At 41.6% G+C, this 20,392-nt stretch overlaps 5 protein-coding genes across 5 annotated transcripts; 2 read left to right on the plus strand and 3 right to left on the minus strand.

Annotated features, from left to right (window-relative positions):
- Nucleotides 1-3,930: 3,930 nt before the first annotated feature.
- C922_01999 (hypothetical protein) lies at nt 3,931-6,852 on the plus strand (the record flags this gene model as incomplete). The annotated part of the gene is made up of 1 exon (XM_008817598.1): nt 3,931-6,852. The coding sequence occupies one exon, from the start codon at nt 3,931-3,933 to the stop codon at nt 6,850-6,852; it is 2,922 nt and encodes a 973-aa protein (XP_008815820.1).
- Nucleotides 6,853-8,618: 1,766 nt separating this feature from the next.
- Nucleotides 8,619-9,754, minus strand: C922_02000 (hypothetical protein; the record flags this gene model as incomplete). Its single annotated transcript, XM_008817599.1, has 5 exons — nt 8,619-8,748; nt 8,952-9,025; nt 9,170-9,233; nt 9,436-9,517; nt 9,667-9,754. The coding sequence occupies 5 exons, from the start codon at nt 9,752-9,754 to the stop codon at nt 8,619-8,621; spliced, it is 438 nt and encodes a 145-aa protein (XP_008815821.1).
- A 1,636-nt stretch (nt 9,755-11,390) lies between these two features.
- C922_02001 (hypothetical protein) lies at nt 11,391-15,581 on the plus strand (the record flags this gene model as incomplete). The annotated part of the gene is made up of 1 exon (XM_008817600.1): nt 11,391-15,581. The coding sequence occupies one exon, from the start codon at nt 11,391-11,393 to the stop codon at nt 15,579-15,581; it is 4,191 nt and encodes a 1,396-aa protein (XP_008815822.1).
- Nucleotides 15,582-16,522: 941 nt separating this feature from the next.
- Nucleotides 16,523-17,926, minus strand: C922_02002 (hypothetical protein; the record flags this gene model as incomplete). Its single annotated transcript, XM_008817601.1, has 1 exon — nt 16,523-17,926. The coding sequence occupies one exon, from the start codon at nt 17,924-17,926 to the stop codon at nt 16,523-16,525; it is 1,404 nt and encodes a 467-aa protein (XP_008815823.1).
- Nucleotides 17,927-18,051: 125 nt separating this feature from the next.
- C922_02003 (hypothetical protein) lies at nt 18,052-18,475 on the minus strand (the record flags this gene model as incomplete). The annotated part of the gene is made up of 2 exons (XM_008817602.1): nt 18,052-18,304; nt 18,465-18,475. 2 exons carry the CDS (start codon nt 18,473-18,475, stop codon nt 18,052-18,054), a joined length of 264 nt encoding a protein of 87 aa, XP_008815824.1.
- Nucleotides 18,476-20,392: the final 1,917 nt, after the last annotated feature.

Genomic DNA, 20,392 nt, shown 5'->3' on the forward strand with positions numbered 1-20,392 from the left:
TTTTTTTTTTTTTTTTTTTTTTCCCGATAATGTCACCACGGAGTGACATGTCCGTGCCTTTTCCGTTGCGCACATTTGTGAATAAATTTCTTTTCCGCTATGTGGGTGGGTAAATAAAACTGCCGTGAGAATCTCCTTTCGGAATAGAACATATAGGGAATAACAAGCTCTGCTGGATAGTGTACCAACCATTTCGTGCTGCACATCCATGGAGGTACTCAAACGTCTGTTGAAATAAAATTTGGGGTGTCCCTGCGAGGGGGCATATGCAGTTGCGTATTTCTAAGCGCACATATTCTGTTGACAAGTGGGATGGTGCGGCATTCTAAGTGATGTTTTTTCTTATTTTTTTTTTTTTTAACCCACGAATGGATTTGTACCAGTTGCATCAGTGTGACATTTCCGATTGGGACCTTCCACCGGTGTTGGAGGCCGCCTGCCCCAATTGTCTTTTCCCTTTGATATGCGTAAAGAATGTGATACATTTTTTTCGCCACGAGAATTGCGCAGTGTTGTATGCATAGGCTCATCTGCAGATTGGCACAGGGAGGCAAAAAAAAATGACAAAGCGCGGGAAAAGAAGAAATGGCTGGTGGGAAGGGGACCTATGTGAAGAGACCCTCATGTTATGCCGCCAACAGGACCCCCCAACAGAGGCTGCTTAACCACCCGGCATGTTAACGTGATTTACTTTTCCTTTTTATCTTCGCGGTGAGGAACGCACGTTTCGGGGAAAGAAGCGGATGGAAGGGTGCTCCTGGGAGTGAGCATCTCTGGAGTGACTATGGCCCTGGACGCATGGCACTCACCGAAAAGGGGGAAGAAGTAAACGGGTAATAGAACGATCGGACAAGAAAAGAAGTGTGTTACGAGAGAGCAATTGATTGGGGCGTGAAACGAAACTTTCACCTGACAACATTAAGGGGAGTCTTCCCCTGAGACGTAACACGAGAGTTATTTTTTTCGTTATGAAGGATGCAACTATATGTATGTGTATGCGGAGGAGCATTTTTTTTTTTCTGAATAAACCCTTGTGAGACGCGCACCGTTAGGAAGGCAAATATCGGAGGGGCAAAATGGCTCGTACAGAGTGTTGCAAATGAATGAAAGTTGTATAAGCTCATTTTAGTGCTGTTTAATTTTGGAATTTTCCCCTGGGGAAGAAAACATGCTTCAATAAGTTCAAAAAAAAGAAAAAAAGAAAAAATCCTCCAATTGGGACAATCAGATATAGTTCCGTAAAAAGTATGTCCCCGCATGAATATAATTATTATTTGCATTTTCGTTGCTACTCTGTTTCAAGGAAAAAGACAGAGAAGAGTAAAAATGCACTGCATGTGTCAGATCGTGCACATAGCTTGTTTGTGTACATAGGTGAATACAACTGTACGTACAGCAAAGCGGAGAAGGAAAAACAAAATATGATCCCCCCAAAGAGAGACATTTTTTTAAATAATTTTTTCTTTCTAAATGGAGTTACATACTGAATGGACTTACGTTTAGGGGATGCGACATTTCTGGATTAAGCGAACGCGCAAGGGGTTCGGACAGCGTAGGTACGTGGATTATTGGGGGGGTCAATTCGGCTCATCTCAGCCCAGCAAAGCGAAGCAATGTTTTGGCACTGCGGTATACGTTTGGCCATGTTCCCGCTCGACAGTTTTGCTTTTTGATCTACGTAGTACAATACGTCCGGCAGCACGTGGAGAATATAATTACCTCTGTATATATGCGGGCTCAGGAAATTGCTATCTGAGCGATAAATATATAAAGCGCCTCCGCAGGAGTGGATTTCTTTTTTCTCACGCTGACGAGGAGTTTTAAAAATCCGACCATGGGCGCAGATACTTTTAAGAGGAAGCAAGTGAGACGAATGGGACCACTTGGCCTTTCTGCGGAGCAGATCATCCGTACGCATGCGCGAAGAGTGGAGAGTGATGGGAGGATCCAATTTTATTCATAACTGATGCAGTATCATTGCAATGTTTCGTACTACTACTGTACCATTGTACATTTGTGCTTCCCCGCGGAGCTGCCAAATTGGCCCTTGGCGAATGAATTAAAAAATGTGCAAATGGAAGGACGGCAAATTAAAACTAGCAGGTAAACTTTTAGGACATTCATAATGTTGGCATGGATATTAAAACTTGCCATTTAAAGGGCAAGAAATAGTTTGGTGTTTCTTTTTTTTTTTTTTTAAAAGGGCCGCTACCTACCATACATGCATAGTGCGTACTATAGTATACGTTACATACACACAATACAAAAGAAGATGAAGAAATTATTTATTTGTTCCTCCCATTGGAAGGGCCCTATACTCTTCGCGTAAGTAGGAGATGCTTATCTGCGCAGGTACTTAAATTGTACTTTGCAACAGAATGACGATTGTTCGCGTGAGCCATTTCATTTGTGCACACGAGCAGGAGAGTGACCGTGACGTTTTCTAATGGGAATCGTAGCGAAAAGGAATTCGTGCATCGGCAGTTGTTATGAGCCCATGAGGGACTGAGGCCAGCAGGAAGCGGAAGCAGGGTCGGATGAGATACTACCACTGGCGCATGTCCGCATTTTATATGCACGTTTGTATTATCTGTTCGCTGTTTCGCCACTTTAAGTTCTAAAGAGAGGGCGAGAAGAGGCAAAAAAAAAAAAAAGGAGAAAAGATGGAAATATGAATACATAATACATATCGGCGAAAACGGATCGGGTCGAGTACGGTCGAATCGTATCGAATGGAATGGAATTCGAATCGTGGTAAAAAATTATCTCCCAGTTGCGGACCTTTTTTTCGAAGCTTTTAGAATAACAAAAAAAAAAAATATATAAAAAAAAATATGAAAAAAAAAAATAATCCAAAATAACGCGAATGACAATAGAACCGCAGAAATCGCAATAATCGCGATTACAATTATAGTCATTAGTTATGGTCCATAATTCATCGTACGGAAGCGCAGAAATCGCCAAACCGCGAACTTGCGAAACCGCGAACTTGCGAAACCGCGAAATTGCGATAAACAATAGAAGATGACATGAACGAAAAAAAAAAAATAATATATAATTATCATAATGATAAAAAAAGAAGAAAAAAAAATATAATTCATCATAATGATAAAAAGAAACAAAACAACCAAAAAGAATATAGCAGCATATTCACCAGAAGAAAAAAAGGAGAGTCAGTTTGATCAAAGCAACACAATTGGATGAAAAAATAAAATTCATCCCCAATTGAGACCGATCGTTCGATCGATCGATCAGTAGCATTATTTTTGTCCCAAAAAGAAAGAGGATATATGAACAGTTACTCTCCGCATATATTTGACTACCTTCGGAGCAACGCAGATTGCCAAAGCTAGAAATTTTCTCCATTTCGAAGATTCCCCTATCATAATTTTATTTCATCATGGAAAGATAGATCCTTACCACATGGCAGCCAAAATATCATATGGACTAAAATAGGAGCAGGGGATAGAACGTTTCGTGCTTTTGCATAGCGAGGTCGAAGCCACATCCACGAGTACAGATTCGCGGCGCTTCGAAGTGTTTACACGTGCCTGCCTAACCATATGAATGAGAGGTCGTCCCACGTTGCAGGCCCCCCTCAGTTGGATAAGCCTGATCCTCCTGGCACGGCGAGCGCCAAGTTATTACCTTTGAACGAACCCACCCGAACGTGTGCCTAGCGGGGAGCTAAAGCGGAGCCTCCAAGGTGGAGCTTCTGAGGCGGAGCTTCTGAGGCGGAGCTTCTAAGGCGAAGTGACTGGGTCCCATATATACGTACATAAATTTATCCCTTGTATATATTCCAATCCGCGTCGAGCAGCCAAGATCCCTCCTCAAAAGAAACAAACAAAAAGAAAGAAACGAACGAACGAACATACAAACAGACTAACGAACGGATAAAGCAAACTTCCCAATCGCTATCCCCCCAAGATGAAGCTAATCGAGTTCAGACTGCCCCTTCCTCTCACCAAGGAGGAATACAACACGTGCTATCGGTACCTAATGTCAAAAGTGTCAAACGAGGATGCAGATAATACAATCAACGGAGTGGGAAAGAATGGAAACACAAATATAAGAACCCTAGTGGTATCTAAAATGGAATCATTTGATGATGGAAGTGGGAAGCCAGGATATTACAGTTTCAAAAGAATGAATTTTGTAAATAAGATCCCCAAATGGGTACTAAATTTTGTAGATCCAAAATGTTGCCTTATAGATGAAAAAATATGGAGCACTAATCCCTTTATGAAGTCAGTGTATCAAGCTACAGGTTTCCCGAAGGCACATGTACAGGTGGAATCAACGTATCATATGGGTTACAATACGGAGGATAATCCCTTTAACATTTCGGAGGACTTACTAAAAGAGAGACAAGTTGTCCTCATCGATATAGTGAACGATAACGTATCCTACACGAGTTACTTACCTCAGGAGGATCCAACCATTTTTTACAGTGAAAAAGCACGAAGAGGAAAACTGGAAGAAGATTGGATTGAAAATAGCAAAGTTATTATAACATGTTATAAGTTGTTTAATATAGACGTGCCCTATTTTGGAATCCTCTCCTCCAAATTAGAGAACTGGATTGTCAGTGTGATAAAAAACAGCTTATTTAAGTATCATCGTAAGGCACTATGCTGGATTGATGAATGGTTTGATTTGACGCAGGACCAGCTACGTACCTTAGAAGAAGGGACACAGAAAAAGTTAGAAAAATTTTGGGAAGAACTAGGACTCGATGTAGAAAAGGATTCATCCCTGGCTGTACAGTTTATGGCCGATCGACAAGCTCGTAATTCCTTTGCACAGATTGTTGATAATGGTGATGGTGGAGTTAATATCGAAATGAATCAAACGTCCATCGATCCTATGAAGAGTGATTCTTCTGATGAAGAGAATGCTCCTACTTCTACGTCTACTTCTTCTTCTTCTCCTCCTCCTTCGACAAAAGAGCATGCGAAGTTTTCTGGCATCAAAAGTAGTGCCCCTTCTGGTGTAAGCAGTAGTAGCTCATTTGAGGTAGCAGAGAAATCGGAGGATGAATCAGGGAGGGGAAGACAAGAGGAGCAGGAGAAGGTGAAGGAGAAGAAGAAGGGAAGGAAGATAAAAGTAAAAATTATAAAAATGAAAAAGAAAAAGGGAAGCGCAGGAGAGAAAAAAGGGAAGGATAATAAACGTAAGAGGAGCTCCAACTCGAAAAATCAAAAAAATATTAAAAAAAAAGGCGAAGAAGAGGAAAAAATAGAGGGAGGAGATCCCGATCCAAGTGAAAGGAAAAGTAACCAAGGAGGAACAGCAGGTTCGAAACTCGGAGAAGCTGCTGCAGCAATCGAAGCGGTGGAAGAAGCAGAGGCAGCCTATGCGAATACGTTAAATGTGGGGGAGGAGCCACCCACGAAGGGGGAAAAGGCAAAGGGTAGTGAATCGTCAGAGGGAAAAAGCTCAGAGGATGAGACGAAGGAGAAAAAATCAGACAAGTCGTTATCCTCAACTGGGAAGGAAGAAGATTTAACCGACGTAGATGAGGAGGCAAAGGACAGCATAACGCTCGCTACACCTAGTGATACCAAAATTAGGAGCCGAATTTTGAGAGAGGTGCATAAAGTGGACGAGGATATTCTCCTAAGGGAGGAGGAAGAAGCGGTAGTGCTTCCCATGGAAGGAGGAGCATACGATGGTGATAACATCGTGCGGGAGAACCTAAAGAGGGATGCGGTTCAAATGGGCGCAGAACCTCGTGTTGGTCGCCCGTCCACATACGAGGGTGATCATCCGATGGATGGTGAATATGCAGAGTATTCGCACCGAGTAAACGAAGGAGTGGCCCGCCCATGGAAGTTACACCACGTCTTCGTGACCAAAAGTAGAATCACCTCCGTCGATCGTGGAATGATCATCCCCCTGTCAGAAAGACAAAACTTGAAACGTCTCAATGGGCGGAGGATCGGAAAATTCAAAGGAGGGCACGGCCTATTTATGGCCAACCCCTTTACCAAAACGGGGAAGACGTTAAAATTTGGGAATGGAAGGCAGAGGAGGAAGTGCACCATTGATGGCGCGAATAATGCCGAAAGGATGAATGATATGCTCTTCTCTCATAAGAGGAAGTACCTTTCGGAGGAACGACCAAATGATCTGTTAACCCCAATGGATGTGGAAGATTTTTACCCAAAGACAAAAGGCGGACACGTGGATAAATTTATATCCTGGAAGGGACACTCAGTGCTATGTAACGATATCGACGCCATTCTCAAACCCTTTAACGTGGTTATCAATGCCATGGACGGGAGCCAAATGATGCATGGAAGCCAAATGCTGGACGGGGTTGCAGAGAATATGGAGAGTATACACAATTACAGGCCAGACATGAGACGCAAAGATATCGACAAAGGCCTTGGTCTCTTCTATGTCATCGCAGTGGTATCCATTGTGTATCCCTTTATTTCAATTTATAGACGCTTTAGGTGTCTTTTTTACTTCCTCCTGTCTGCCTTTCTCTGCGCATGTGCACTCGTTTATCATGAGTACTGGAATCACTCCTGCTTCGACCATGGCAATGTGTACCAGTTTTCCATGGGTGTCCCAGCTAGGATTAACTCAGTGACGTCCTTCCTAGCTCACCAGAGGAGGCAGCACTCGAGAGAGGAGTTTTACAAAAACGTTCAGAGTACCCTTCAGAATACCCTTCACAATAATCCCCTTTACAAGCTGAACAAGTTGACACTGAACTTCGCATCGAATTCGCTCAATTCGGATTTCCAGAGCGATATGTTCAACAACTTCAATGAAATTTTTTCCTCCAAAAATGTGAAGCATGCTGAGTATAAGGGCAGCTCATCGGGGAAGAAATGAGAACAACTCAATATGCACCTTAGAACGAACGAGAAGATATCATCTACTTTGATGGAATTAATCGGCAGGGATGTGAAGCTTTTTTTTTTTCTTTTTTTGAAGCTAAAAGGATATAGAGGCGCACATTTGTACCTTGGCCATCTTAGTGAAGAGACTCCATCGGTGGGAGTAAAAAACATGGCTAGTGCGAACCTAATCGGAAGAAGCAAACTTTGAATCAGCAGAGTGAAAAAAGGAGGGTGGGTAGAGCTATCAACAGAGAGAAGCTAGTTATATAGACTATCAATTAGGGGAAGAGTTGTTGACGCAAGAATGGAATATATGGAGAAAGTGTTTCCACATTTTAAGAGATCCCCCGCGCGTTTGCGCCATAGTAGGAGGACAAGAAGAATGTCTCAATTGAATATGCAGATGATAATACGATACCACGGGGGATGATTTAAAAAATGATTTTTCGAGGCAACCACAGAAAGTGAAGTAATTTCCTTCTTGTGGGGGCTATTTCTAGATAAAGGTATAGTTTGTGGAGTCTCTTGGGAAGCATTTAAAAAAACGGAGTGGTGCCATCATCTCCCCGGAGGGAGAGTGTGAGCCCCCCAAATGGAAGCATTATACAGTGAGAAGGATATAATTCTCCCCGTCTATAGGAGGAATGGCCAGTTTGAGGCTCCGCCACAAGCACATTTTTGTTGCTGGAGGAGAAAAGTAGGGCGGGCATGTCAGCTCTGATCAGTTGCGTTTGTGCCTTCGTACACATTGTAGCCAGTTGTTTGATTAAGCGGGAAACGAATTCGTCTGAAGTGCAGGTTTCCATGCGTACTTGATGTGTTTTTTTTTTTAAATAAAAATAAGCTTAAGAAGGAAGGTATATTAAAATGGCAACGTTATGCACAGTTTGCATACGTGCGCGTAAATTTCTTTGAGCCCCTGGGCGCGCGCGGTTTCGCAGGCAAAATGCAGCCGCCCGCCTCTCTCCTTCATTCGAATTAGCCTTTTGTATATACTCACATTTCATCTTACAACTTTGTAATGACATTTTATCCTACCTTTATCCCTCTCATCCAATCATCGCCATCATCTTGTCCGTCCTTTCATCCCTTTCTGTTTTTTTTATTGTGTTATTCTCCTACGTCCTTTCACCGCATACATATTCCTTTCCCTTTTCGTTTTTTTTTTTTTTTTTGTTGTTGCGCGTGCGAGAATGTATTCTTCCCATTTGTATGTTCGTCATTTATCTTGTCTTTCTTTTCCCGTCATTACGTGTTGCTGGTGATTCGTTCATTATCACGTTTATGTTTGCTTCCATCACTTCAACGGCTTTAACCATTTTTATTCTAATTTTTATTCTAATTTTTATTCTTATTCCTATTTTCCTTTTTTTTTAACTTTTGAAAGGTCCCCTGCACTGCATATATTCTCGTGCCTGGCAGTTTTGCCAACAAGGAAACATTTTAAACCATAATTCTATTTCAGAACAAGTGAATCGTAGCATTCCTCATTTTGTACTTTTATTTTTTTTCTCTCTTTTAATATATCTCATGCTCCACGTTGTAAATTCCCACGCACATTTCGTGGTCCTATATGGGAAAAAAAAAAAAAAAAGTTTCGCCATTATATGCTCATTTTGTTCAGTATGCATCCGTGGATGGGTCCGCTTCTCTGGAGGAACACCAAATGGAGCAATGAAAAAAATGAAATAATAAAATAAGATAAAATAAAAAAAAAAAAGACAGTGGCGAAAAACACAGCAGCACAGGAACCACCGATCACGGGCAGACGCTCACCTGGTTGTAGTCACACCAATTTCGATCAGACAAATTGACGTCGTAGTAAATTTTTCCCTTGATGTCTTCCACGATGAAGTTGCCGCGTGACTGGAACTCCACCAATTCGATCCTGCAGGAGGGGGAGTGGAGTAGCAGGGCGATGGGGCGGAATGGTAAACAGAAACGGGGAAACACGTTCAATCGACATGTTGTCTCAGCATCATCCGTCGCTATGCTTCGTCGCCATGCCCCGTCGCCGAAAGCAATCCGCTCGTTTTAAAGCGCTTTGTCTGTTCCTTTAAATTTTTTGTAAATGCATCTCCCATGGCGTACCCTCGGCACTCGAAGGTGGCAAAGTCTCTCCACTCGTTGTCCGCTTCGCTGTCGTAGGAGCAGCTGTTTTTGGTCTGCAGGGAGGAGTAAAAAGGGGTACACAAAATACACCGCCAACAATGTGTGCAAAATTGGTATTCATAATGAGAAAGCATGCATGCATTTCGATATGAAGATGGAGATGCATCTGTATCTCTCGAATTGCACCATGTCCATACCTTCACGAAGTTTATAGTCGAGTATTTCGGATATTCAGTCCACTTTAGTAGGAAATTGGCCGTTCTGCAGGAGCGAAAGGGGAAGTTCAGGTTAGATAATTCGGGGAAGGTTTCTCCGCAGAATAAGAATAACGGGTTTTCTGGACATGAGTAGCTTCCTTGTTAGGAGGCTCAACAACATGTGGGCACACATGATAGCCCCCATGAAAGTCTTCCCGTTGTGAAGCCTCCTAACAAGAAAGCTACTCCCATTTGTAGATCCCTACCCCCTGCTGTTAGGAATGTCCAGAATATCGGTCTTCCTAAATTGGATGTTCTCTCTGGTGAGGGAAGACGTGGAGTCCTTAACTGAGAGATGCGGAGGGGCAGATGTGTGGGTAAGACGCGGAGCGTAACATGATGGGTAACGCTGGGCAGGCATATAAATTGGCACCACATCGCATCGCATCACATTGTGTGTGTGCGTGGGGAAGCGTGCTCTCTCCTCCAATTCGTACTGTTAAACACCCACAGGAAGTCATCATCACAATATAGCTTCTTAACGTTTTCCAACTCGGCTTTTATTCGAAGCACGGTGTTCTTCATTCTTGATGCGGCTTCTGCGTCTGGGGGGGGTAGTGTTTTTTTTTTTTTTTTAATGAGAGGATCGGTTGGGAGGAGCTAGTTTGGGGCATTGTTTTGGGGGTAGATTGGTTGTGTGTATTCGGTGAAGGGAGGCATCCTCCTTAGGTGGTGTGTGTGGAACGTCCGTGTTAGGAGACCGTATGGATAACAAATGGGACGCGCGAGGGAGAAGACCCACTTGCTCTCTTCCCTTTTGCGAAGGCGTAGCGTGGATGGAAGATAGTTCTGCCAGGTGCACCCCTTCACCGTGCCTTCCAAGAAAAAGCGGCGTGTAGCAACCCGGCGACTGCGCATGTAGAAGATGCATATCAAGATGCTCGCACCCATTGGCGCAGATATGAGAGTTGTAACATCCCATGTGCACATATCAAGGGGGGGAGACTACCACACCGGGCTAAATCATCCATGCAGTGATATGTATGTATGCCGCAAAAGGTTCGGGAACCCCTGTTGCGAGGGTTGCTTACCTGAAGGGAGATTCCTATTTTTGTGCAGGCAAGTATATACCGTTAAAAGGTTTTCTCCGTTGAGATAAAAAAGGTTCCTGTGGAAGGGCCCTACAGGATAGCATGCATAGTACTTTGTAAAGCTTAATTTTTTTTTTTGCAACCTTTACGATTGTTGGGAAAAGAACGCACTAGAACGATGAGCTAATCGTTTGTTTCGTCATATCTACTCGTGGAGATGCAGATACAGGGGGAAAAGAAAAGAGAATTCTCTCCGTACGGTGGTGGTGTATTATATTCTGTTCGTGCAATCCGTTTAGTTCATTTTTTTTTTTTTTTTTTTTTTCAATTTTCTTGTTCGAGAGAAAAAGGGAACCATCTTAAGCGCACCAAGGATGTGCAGAAAGAATCTTTACAAAAGGGCGTAAGGAAGCTTTTTGATTTGATTTTTTTTTTTTTTTTTTCTTTATTACATTAGCCAATCTGCAATTATTTTAAACATGCGATGTACAAGATTGCCACTTGGCAGGTTCCTATCCTTGAAGTGATAAAAAAAAAGAAGCGGGAAGAGGAAAGAATTGAGTTTGCCTTTGCAGGGTTGCCCCCATACTGGTATGTATGCAACTCGATTGGCATCTGTTCCTTTTGACATTAAAATAGGGAGCACAGGCGTGCGGTTTATGCGATCCAAAGTTTATCGTCCAGAGGGCCCTAGTCTCAGGGTGTGCTGCAATCTGGGCTAAAAGGTGGTCGCGGGACACTGCCTAAGCAGTTCACTATGCTGCCAAAGAAAAGGGGAAAGGATACACATCAGAATATTACGAAAGGGAGGGAAACAAAATAAAGCGAACAACGCGGCAGAGAGAAGACTGTCTTTACACGGTGTAAAGTTGGATGCCATAAGGGGAAACCCCCCCTCCAACAAAGTACCTTTGTCTCCGCGAATCATTTTCCTATTTGGCATGCGCAGAAGAAACACAATGAGTACCCAAGAGAAGAGGCCGCTCACCTTAAAATGAACCCATAACGCTACACCCCGAACCGTATGTTAAAATGAACCCTTAACTCTACACCCTGAACCCTGAACCCATGAACCCTAAACTCTACACCCTGAACCGTATGTTAAAATGATCCCTTAACCCTATGTTAAAATGAACCCCCTCCTTTTAATATGCTCCTTGTACCTTTTTGGCTCAAATATAGAACCGCACTTTGTCTGTTCCTGCTCTACTACCAAGAAGAATGAAGGGCTGGGGAGTGTGCTTGTCTCCAAATTGAGGGACCTCTTCGGAAGGAAACAGCAAGAGAGAGAAAGGAACATCATAACGTATAAGATTGTAAAGCATACATGTGATGAGCAAAATGGAGGGAATAATCAGAACAATCAGAAGAAACCCGGGTTTGAAGTGTCCCATGTGAATCGACTTATCTATATTAACAAATCGAAGACATTCATCTTGGGTGCATACATACCTTACATATATATGAGTGTGCGAGACATATACATAGTTCTGAAAAAAATAAAGGAGTTAAATTTTAATACAGTCTATACCTTCCTCTTTTGGCCTGAAAATGAATATTTAGAAGATCTCTATGATACAACCAAGTCGAAGCTTTTCTACCTCCTAAACTTCTGTGCGTCTAATGGACTCTTCGTCATCTTAGACATAGGGCCCTACATTGATAACATTTACAATTCGAATATCCCTACGTATGTTTTGTTCAGCAAGAGGTTAAATGAGTACATAAGGCATGTGTATATGGAGAAGGAAAGAAAAGAAAAGAAATTTACCAAAAAAATTGGAGACTACTTCTCCGACCATGTTTTTGGGAAGAAAAAGAGAGTGATCATAGAGGAAGACCCCCTAAAGGTGAAAAGAGAACACATAGAAAATGAAATAGATAGGAAGAAATCTTCCTACACGAAGGGAGAGCATATATATAATAACCTCTATAGCTTGTACTATTTTAAGAGGGCTATAAAATGGTTTAACTACATCCTCCCTCGGTTGAAAAAATATGCCAACGTGAATAATGGACCGATTATTTACCTGAACATTGATAAAACGTTCGATAATTACTACATGTATGTAATCATAGATTTGAAACGAAGGAACTATTTCCGAAATGTATGCAGTGTGGGGAGCTATTTGAAGGGTTCCAAATCGGAGGAGGAATCCTTCCTACATTGTGTCATTAAGTTTTTCAGACGGGTTAGAAGGAGCTACATACTTACCCTAGGGTATGTTCTCTATGCTAGGTTTAACCAATATATGAGAATTTTAAAGGAGTACGAATTAGGGCTCATGTACATTAACGAGATTTACAAACTGGTACAATTGCATTTCGGAAAAATAAACACACTGACGACGAATTATCCTTTCATTAGAGACGAGTTTATTAACTCCTATGCGGGGAACAACTGCTATAATCATTTTTTTCATAACAACTGGTTTGACAATGAGTGCATAAAGTTGAACAAGCCTTGTATCTGGTCACAGGTGTGGACTGGGGCCAAGTACAGCATACATAATGTGAACTCTCCCAGCATTTTGAGGCGACACTTCGAGGAGCCCATCGTGTATGATTCCTCCCCGTCGGTGGCTTCCCCTGTCAGTGAACTGGTGGCGAGCCAGTCAAGAAGTTTTAAGCGCGACGAGGGGAGAGAAGCGGGAGTGGAAGCGGGGAACGAAGTGGGAGACGAAATGGGACCTTCCACAGAGCAATTGGCGGACCTTTCTGAAGAGTCCTTGGAGGACCCTTCTGAAGACTCCTCGGAGGACCCCCCCCAAGGGGAAATCCATATGGGAGTGAAGAGAGTCCAAAGCAGATACAGCAGCAACAACTACATTGGCCACATAAGAAACTTCAAAGATCTGACGTACAACATATTAGTGTTCCTGGCGAAGGGAGGGGTGTTCCTCAACATATTCCCCTTATACAGTGGCAATAATATAAATAACACACACACGTACTTGGAGCATTATAGCAAAGAGACGGGGCAGCCACTTGATCTGTACTTTAATCACAAGGAACCTCTATACTCACACATTAAGAAGATATTCAAAATTTTATACAAATATGGGCATCACTTACTAAAAAGTGAACATTACATACGGGCAGTGAAAATATCCACGAACATTGAAATGTATGACTATGGCGCTATTAAGATCATTTGCAATCACAACATTAAGGGAAGCACCTATGTAAAGGTTGGGCCTCTGAATTACAACATCAACAGCTTTAGCTGCATTGTGTATAATGAATATAAGAAGAAAATTATTTACGATTCTTCCTTCAATTATAGTTATGAAGTTTCGTTTATTAACAGAAAGGAGGTGTATCCCCCGATTGACAAGTATTTGTACTCTCTCAACGCAGCGACGTCGGGCCCTTTGATGTGTCTGAGGGAGGACAAAAAGGAGGACATAAAAAGTCGCACAAGGGGAGGGCTGCTTCCCAAAAGCGTTGCAAAACATATGAAGATTTTTTCCAACTTCTTCCCGAACAATTATGTACACCATGTGCACGAAATTAATGTACTTAACCACTTCTATGTGACCCTCGATTTTACAAAATTCCAGTGGTACATAATTTCGATGAGGGATGACGTCAGCTATGTGAAATTGTTCCTCAGTAATTACAGCTTTTATGTTTACGTGTACGCGGACGGTAAGTTTATTTATGGAGGCTTTAACGAGTACAAGTACATCGAACTAGTGAACGCGAAGAAGGTCTACATTATTTGCGCAAATCTGGGGTTGGGCTTCCCAAAAGAGAACATCAGAACGGACTTCCTCAACCACATAAATGTGAATGATTTAAAGAGGAATTATTTTTTTTTTCAAGATGGAGCTAGCCAAAATGAAATTAAAAAAAAAAAAAAAAATATGAGTATGAATGGAAGCTCCAGAGCGGATGAACAAAATGGCTACCTAGCCCTCAACACACACACCCAATCAGGAAAAAAAAAAAAAAAAAAAGAAAAAAATATGAACGAGTCAGGAGAGAATTCAACAAAGGATGACCACCAAAAGGGGAGCAAGACATGTGTGCAAAGCGATGTGCAGAAAGAATCAGACGAAGAGGAATCTACAAACAGTACGTGCAATCCACGACGCACTATCTTCGACGATTTGGAGCACACGACGCTCCAAGTGCGTAGCAACAAAAATGGTTGCAGCGGTATGTACGATGAAAAGGAAAGAAGTATGCACAATTACTACTCGGGAGAAAGTACCGACACGTTCATATTTATCGTCACGAGGAATGAATACGATTTGTACAGCTGTGTTGGTCTGCATGGGGAGATAATAAAAAATGAGAAAAACGTAGAAGTGTACAAGAAGATGTACAACATGTTCGACTACACGTATGTGAAATCGTATTTGTTAAACAGGGGGGGAGAAGAAAGAGCAAAGAACGGGGCAACATCAAGTAGCCGAAGCGAAAAGCTGGAACAGAGAAATATGAACTTCGAAACACTGCTGGATGGTAAGAAGACGGAAATGAAAAGTATAACCAATTCGTTCATAAAAATGTGTTCTTCTGGATTTTTCTCCTTTTTTTTTAACAAAATTAAATATTATTGCAAAACGGGGATTTTTAAATATTTAAACAAATTCAGCAAGGTGAATGAGAACAGCATCAATTCGCCTCTAACGTGGTACACTTTACTCTATTTTGTAAAAAATGTGGACTACATAAGATCCAAATATTCGCTAAAGCTATCTGCCTACGATGAGAAGGTGAAAGAAATTGACGGGCTGAGTCGCGGGTTTGTCTACATTAACAACCACATGTTGGGAAGCTTCTGGATAACGGACGATGTAGAAAGCTACGAAAATGAAATAAATGAGGAGAAAAAATTAAAAAAAAGAAAAAAAATGAAAAAGGAAAAAAAAACAAAATTTGCAACGAATGAAAATTTAATTAGTATCCCACTAACACGGTACATGCGCATACCGACCGACTGGCTGATTGAAGGAATCAACGTCGTCATCGTGTTTGACGAATTTGGAGGAAACCCCTACAAAGTCGAAATCGTTCGTGAAGTGTTAGAAGGGGGAGTATACCGGCTAACGAAGAAGGAGAAGTATGTAAACTGGGTTTTGTTCCTCTTCATTTTGAGCATTATCGTCTTCATTACGTATTTTTGCTTCAAGGCTCTGCACAATTATTTCAAAATTAAAGAGGAAAAGGAAAGGAACAAGCAGAATTATCAAAATATTATCGAAAACATCATTACGCATAATATTTATGTGAACAGCTCGTACGATGATGCCACGGAAGAGACGGCGTCTGACGACATTCAGAATGTCAGCGAGTTTTTGGACTCCTGACTTGGCGCGTCCTGGCTCCGCGCAGCAGCGATTGATTTTTTTTTGTTATTTTTGCAGTGTAGCGCTGTTATTAAGGCGGCTACTTCGTTGGGAAGTTTCGCCGCTAACCTGTTACACGTGTCGCATTTCTCCTTTTACCCTTTTTTGTTGAATAATCCTTCTGGCGCCTTGGCTTCGTCTGGCCGCCTCCACTGCATTGTCTGCACTTCCCTCACCTTTGCTTCGCCTTTTTTTTTGTTCTCAAATGAATCGTTATTTTTTTTTGACATAACCTTTCAACACGCTGCGCATTCTGCAAGAATGGCAAATGTGCGAGCGCGCCGACATACCCAGATATGTACGTTCACGTAAGTGGACAGCTTTGCACTCACCCAGATGTGTGTGTCGCTCTTGTGATAGACTGCCAAGATGTAATCATTAATTTTTTAAAATCAATTTGCGTCTAATACGATTAGGAAGCACAGAAAAAAGAAAAAAAAGAGAAAAAAGAGAAAAGAGAAAAAAGAAAAAAAAAAAAAAAAAAAAAAAAAAAAAAAAAAAAAAAAAAAAAAAAAAAAAAAAAAAAAAAAAAAAAAATAAAGATAAAGTAAAAATTAAAATCAAAATTAAAATCAAAATTAATATTAAGAATTTTAAAAGATGCGTTTTGGTCTACATTCAAAAGGAACGTTAGGGGAACAAAAACAAAGTATACGTTAAAACAAAAAAATAAAGAAAAAAGTGATGAATGGGAGGTGAGGATGGGAGGCATGTGGATTCGCCTGGATATGGTAACATAGAGACCCCACGAGAGGGGCTACTAAGTGGGGAGGCATCCATATCGACGGAGGCGTGTTGTAGGGTTAGAGCAACACGGGGAGCGCGATAAGAGGGTGACAAAAATGAAGGGGCTAAGGATGGGATGGGGCTAACAAAGCAATGGGGCTAACAAAGCGATGGGGCTAAATTTTATCGCTACCTACACTCTTGCACGTGGGCTGCGTCTTGACTATGCTATCCATGTAAAAGTACAGGATGAAGTTGAAGAAGAAAGGTACGATGATCATCACCACGAGGAGCTTGTACCTCATGTCGGTGATGTGGGCTATGGTTCCCATGACGAACATGTTAAAGATAGGAGACAAGAGGTAAAAAACCAGCAAGGATATAATCTTAGCCGTTAGAACTACAGAAACCCAAATGAAAATATTTTGAAACAAATCCATGTCCATGTATTTTTCTTCAATTTTTTTGTAAATCTCTGAATTTTTATTGTCGTACGTAGTTGGGTTTTCTTTATCCTGATCACCACTTTCGTTTAGCTGAATGCGAATTTCTTCATTTGGGGTTTCATCCGTGAGTAATTTTAACTCATTTTTGTAATCTTCGCAGTTGTTGTTGTAATATTTTTTATATTTGTTGCATTGACTGCACTCTTCGTAGGTGTTTTGTTCTTCCTGAGTGTCGGCTACATCGTCTCTGTCGACATGTCCCTTTGACAGTTCGCGTTTTTTCACTTCCTCCTGGTGTGCGTTTGTCCCGTTTGTCTCGTTCATTGAGCGCATTTCATTCGTTTCATTCGTTTTTCTCAGCCCCTGGACCCTGACTCCCCCGGTTGTCGCGCCTCCGTCGGGGGTGAAGTGCTTTCCCACACTCTTGCACGGGGCCACATTGGGTAGGCCTTTCTCCGTGGTTCCTGGTTTCTTATATTTGGTTACTTCCAATTCGTTTGAACCATGTAGTCCATCCTCATTTGGGGAAGACACATCAGTGGCTTCATTTGAGTTAAACAGATCGGAATTGTCCCCTTGTGGCGGTCCTCCCTTCACATTTGATGTCTTGTAAGCATAATCAGAGTGGCCTTTTTTTGTTCTTATCAGAGTCCCCCCATTTTTTTCATCTTTCCCTTTCTGTTCGTCATTACTGTTGCCAAAATTGACGAAGGAGGAATAATGAGAAAGAGCATCAATCGGCTTGTATATAGACGCTATAGAATCATTGTGCAGGTATTCTTTCCTAAATCTTAGAAACTTAAATAATGAAAATAATTTATACTGTATGTAGAGACCCAATGTAGCATCAATTATGATCTGAATAAAATAAATAGAGCATTCGTCCATTTCAATTTTGTACAAATAGGATAGAAGGTGGTATCGGAAAATGAATATGCATGCAAATATGTTTGTTATGTGTAGTGCTACTGATCCACATATGATAACAATTACGTCCTTCAAAAATTTGATGAATGTTCTTCTTGGCTTCTCGAAGAGGTACTTGGTTAGCAGTATACCTATGGACACACACCCGATGAAGACCTGCACGAACACGCCAAATTCTCCCGGTATTAGAACGCACTGCTCGCTCATTTTTCCTTAGTTCGTCGGTGTGCGCCTTGCGTCGTTGCTTCGCGTTTGCGTTCATTGGGTTGTGATTCGTGCTGGCCGCGCTGCCGCCGTTTGTGCGTCGTTTCTATCTTCCTACTTTTGCTCTTCTAATTTTTCCTAATGTTTTTACTGTTCTTACACTTATTCGTCTTCTTACTCTTTTTACTTTTCTTCCTCTTCTTACTCTTCCTACTTTTCTTACTCTTCTTACTTTTCTTACTCTTCCTATTCTTCTTATTCTTCTTATTCTTCTTATTCTTCTTATCCTGTTTCTTCTTTTTTTTTTTTTCCTTGGGCACCTTCCTCTCAAAGGTATTTACGGCTGCTCCGCTAACGCATAACTTGGTAAAGCACAAAATGCTATTAGGGGCGAAGACAAATCATGTTTATAAATTAAGCAAAAGTTTTGTTTTAGTTTACAAAGCATTAAAACAAGATGTTACATTGGCCGACGCTCAGTGTGGAGGCACCCCTTTCACTTTATGCATGCAGCCTTGGGGATAGCGCGTTTGCTTTTAACCAGCTAGCCATAACGTCGCCCTTGTACTTTTCTTTTGTGCAATTTTGGCTGCGTTCTTCCAAGGGGGTCCCGCGGGGAAAATAAACGCGCAAAAGGCGGGACGTACTCGTATGTACATACAAACATACGTATGGTACGAACTGAGAGCGGCGGGCGTATATTTCTTTGCGGCGCCCCCTGGGGTGTAGTGGCGTGGTGGAAAAAAATTGAATTATCGATTTAACCTTTTTGATCGAACGCGCTGAGGGGAGAAACAACAAAAGAAAATGAAAAAAAGAGAAAAAAAAAAAGTACAAAGAAGCAACAAAATGGCAAAAAAATTATGAACGAGTCATATTTTTTTTTTTCGTTGTTCAGAAAAGAACAAGTAAACGTCGGGAAACAGAAAATTCTAAATTCTTTTGCTGGTACTTTTCTGCGGCCCGTCTGTTGAAGCAAAATTGAGGACTCATTTCAGCGATTTGCGGCCAATTGTTCGGTTGAGGATGCGGGGATGACAAAAAAACAAAGAAAGGAAGGCAAAGAAAAGAAAAACCAAAGGAAAGAAAAACAAAGTAAAGAAAAACCAAAGGAAAGAAAAACAAAGTAAAGAAAAACCAAAGCAAAGAAAAACAAAGCAAAGAAAAGAAAATAAAACAGAACAAATCCAACTCTGTGAGGCAGCCCGCGGAATCAAACGAATGCATACGTTAAATAATCACACACAGAGGAAGCATATTTATGCGCCTAGCTATCCATGCACTTGCGTTTATGTCAAGATGCATACCTGTCCTTTAGGGTGCGACACAGTCAGTCCGCTAAAAAGGGGCGAAATAGAATGAACGGCTGTACAACACTACGTTCACCCCCTTTGCCATTTTAGCTCGTTGCATGCAGAACAGGGAAAATTATTTATACCTTTGCCTTGGTCCAGTTACTCGGACATGTTCCTTCGAATATATATGCAGGTGTATTTCTTTTTGCAAAATGTGTAAGTGCAAAGAACATTGCATTTTTTTCTTCCTTTTGGATTCCCCCTTTGCGCCCTTACTAAAGGCACATGTTCCCCAGGTTAATTTTTTCATTTGGCAGAATGCACTTAGCGGCGCTCTCCGTTCAAGCATAACCTTTGCTGCACAGTTCGTGGCTTTTTTTTAACGAGAGAGCCACCTTTGGAAGGGTTAAACAGAAAGAATGTTGGCTTTAAAAAGACGTTGTCTTTAAAACGATTTTGTCTTTAAAACGATGTTGGCCTTACATGACGCAGTGGGCAACTATTACATTTTTACATACCCAATTTTTTGTTCATGTTACAAGGCAAATTCTTCATTTCGAAATGTGCGTCGCCGAGAATTATTTTATGCAGGTGAGCATATGGTGCTCGCATAGGTTCTTACGCAGGTCAAGTGTGCCAGGGGGATTTTCTTACGGCGTAGAATATAAATGTGCGAAGAAGTGTTTTTTTCCCATGCTCCTTTGTCGGCATGAAAAAAGGAGCTCAGCCAATTTGAAAAAAAAAAAGAAAATACGAGCATCAGAATAGCTATTGGTGCGTCTTATACGATCGGTATCGGAGAGCGTTTCTTCCTGCACTCTTTCGTTAATTAAATAATCATTCGCGAAAAACTCGTCATATGAATGTATGAGATTAATCCGCGCACACAGATATATGGTGCTTCCCCTTACTGCTGCGTCTTTTTTTTATACCCCCCGCAATTGCGCACGTCTTCGTATCCCGCGGTCCAGCACCTATTTTTGCATGAACAATACTTCCGCGTGTGCTCGCAAAAGAAAACGACGACCGCCCTGCTAATGTTTTCCTTGTTCCAGGCACTATTATCGAAGCTGTTTCATATTTCCACTGACAGAAACGGCGTAAGCAGTTGGGGGAAGATATATTCACTTAAATGTTTTTAAAAAAAAAAAAAATTCCCGCATTATGTGCGGTC

Source organism: Plasmodium inui (genome assembly GCF_000524495.1).
Source record: "Plasmodium inui San Antonio 1 unplaced genomic scaffold supercont1.6, whole genome shotgun sequence".
Classification (NCBI taxonomy): domain Eukaryota; phylum Apicomplexa; class Aconoidasida; order Haemosporida; family Plasmodiidae; genus Plasmodium; species Plasmodium inui.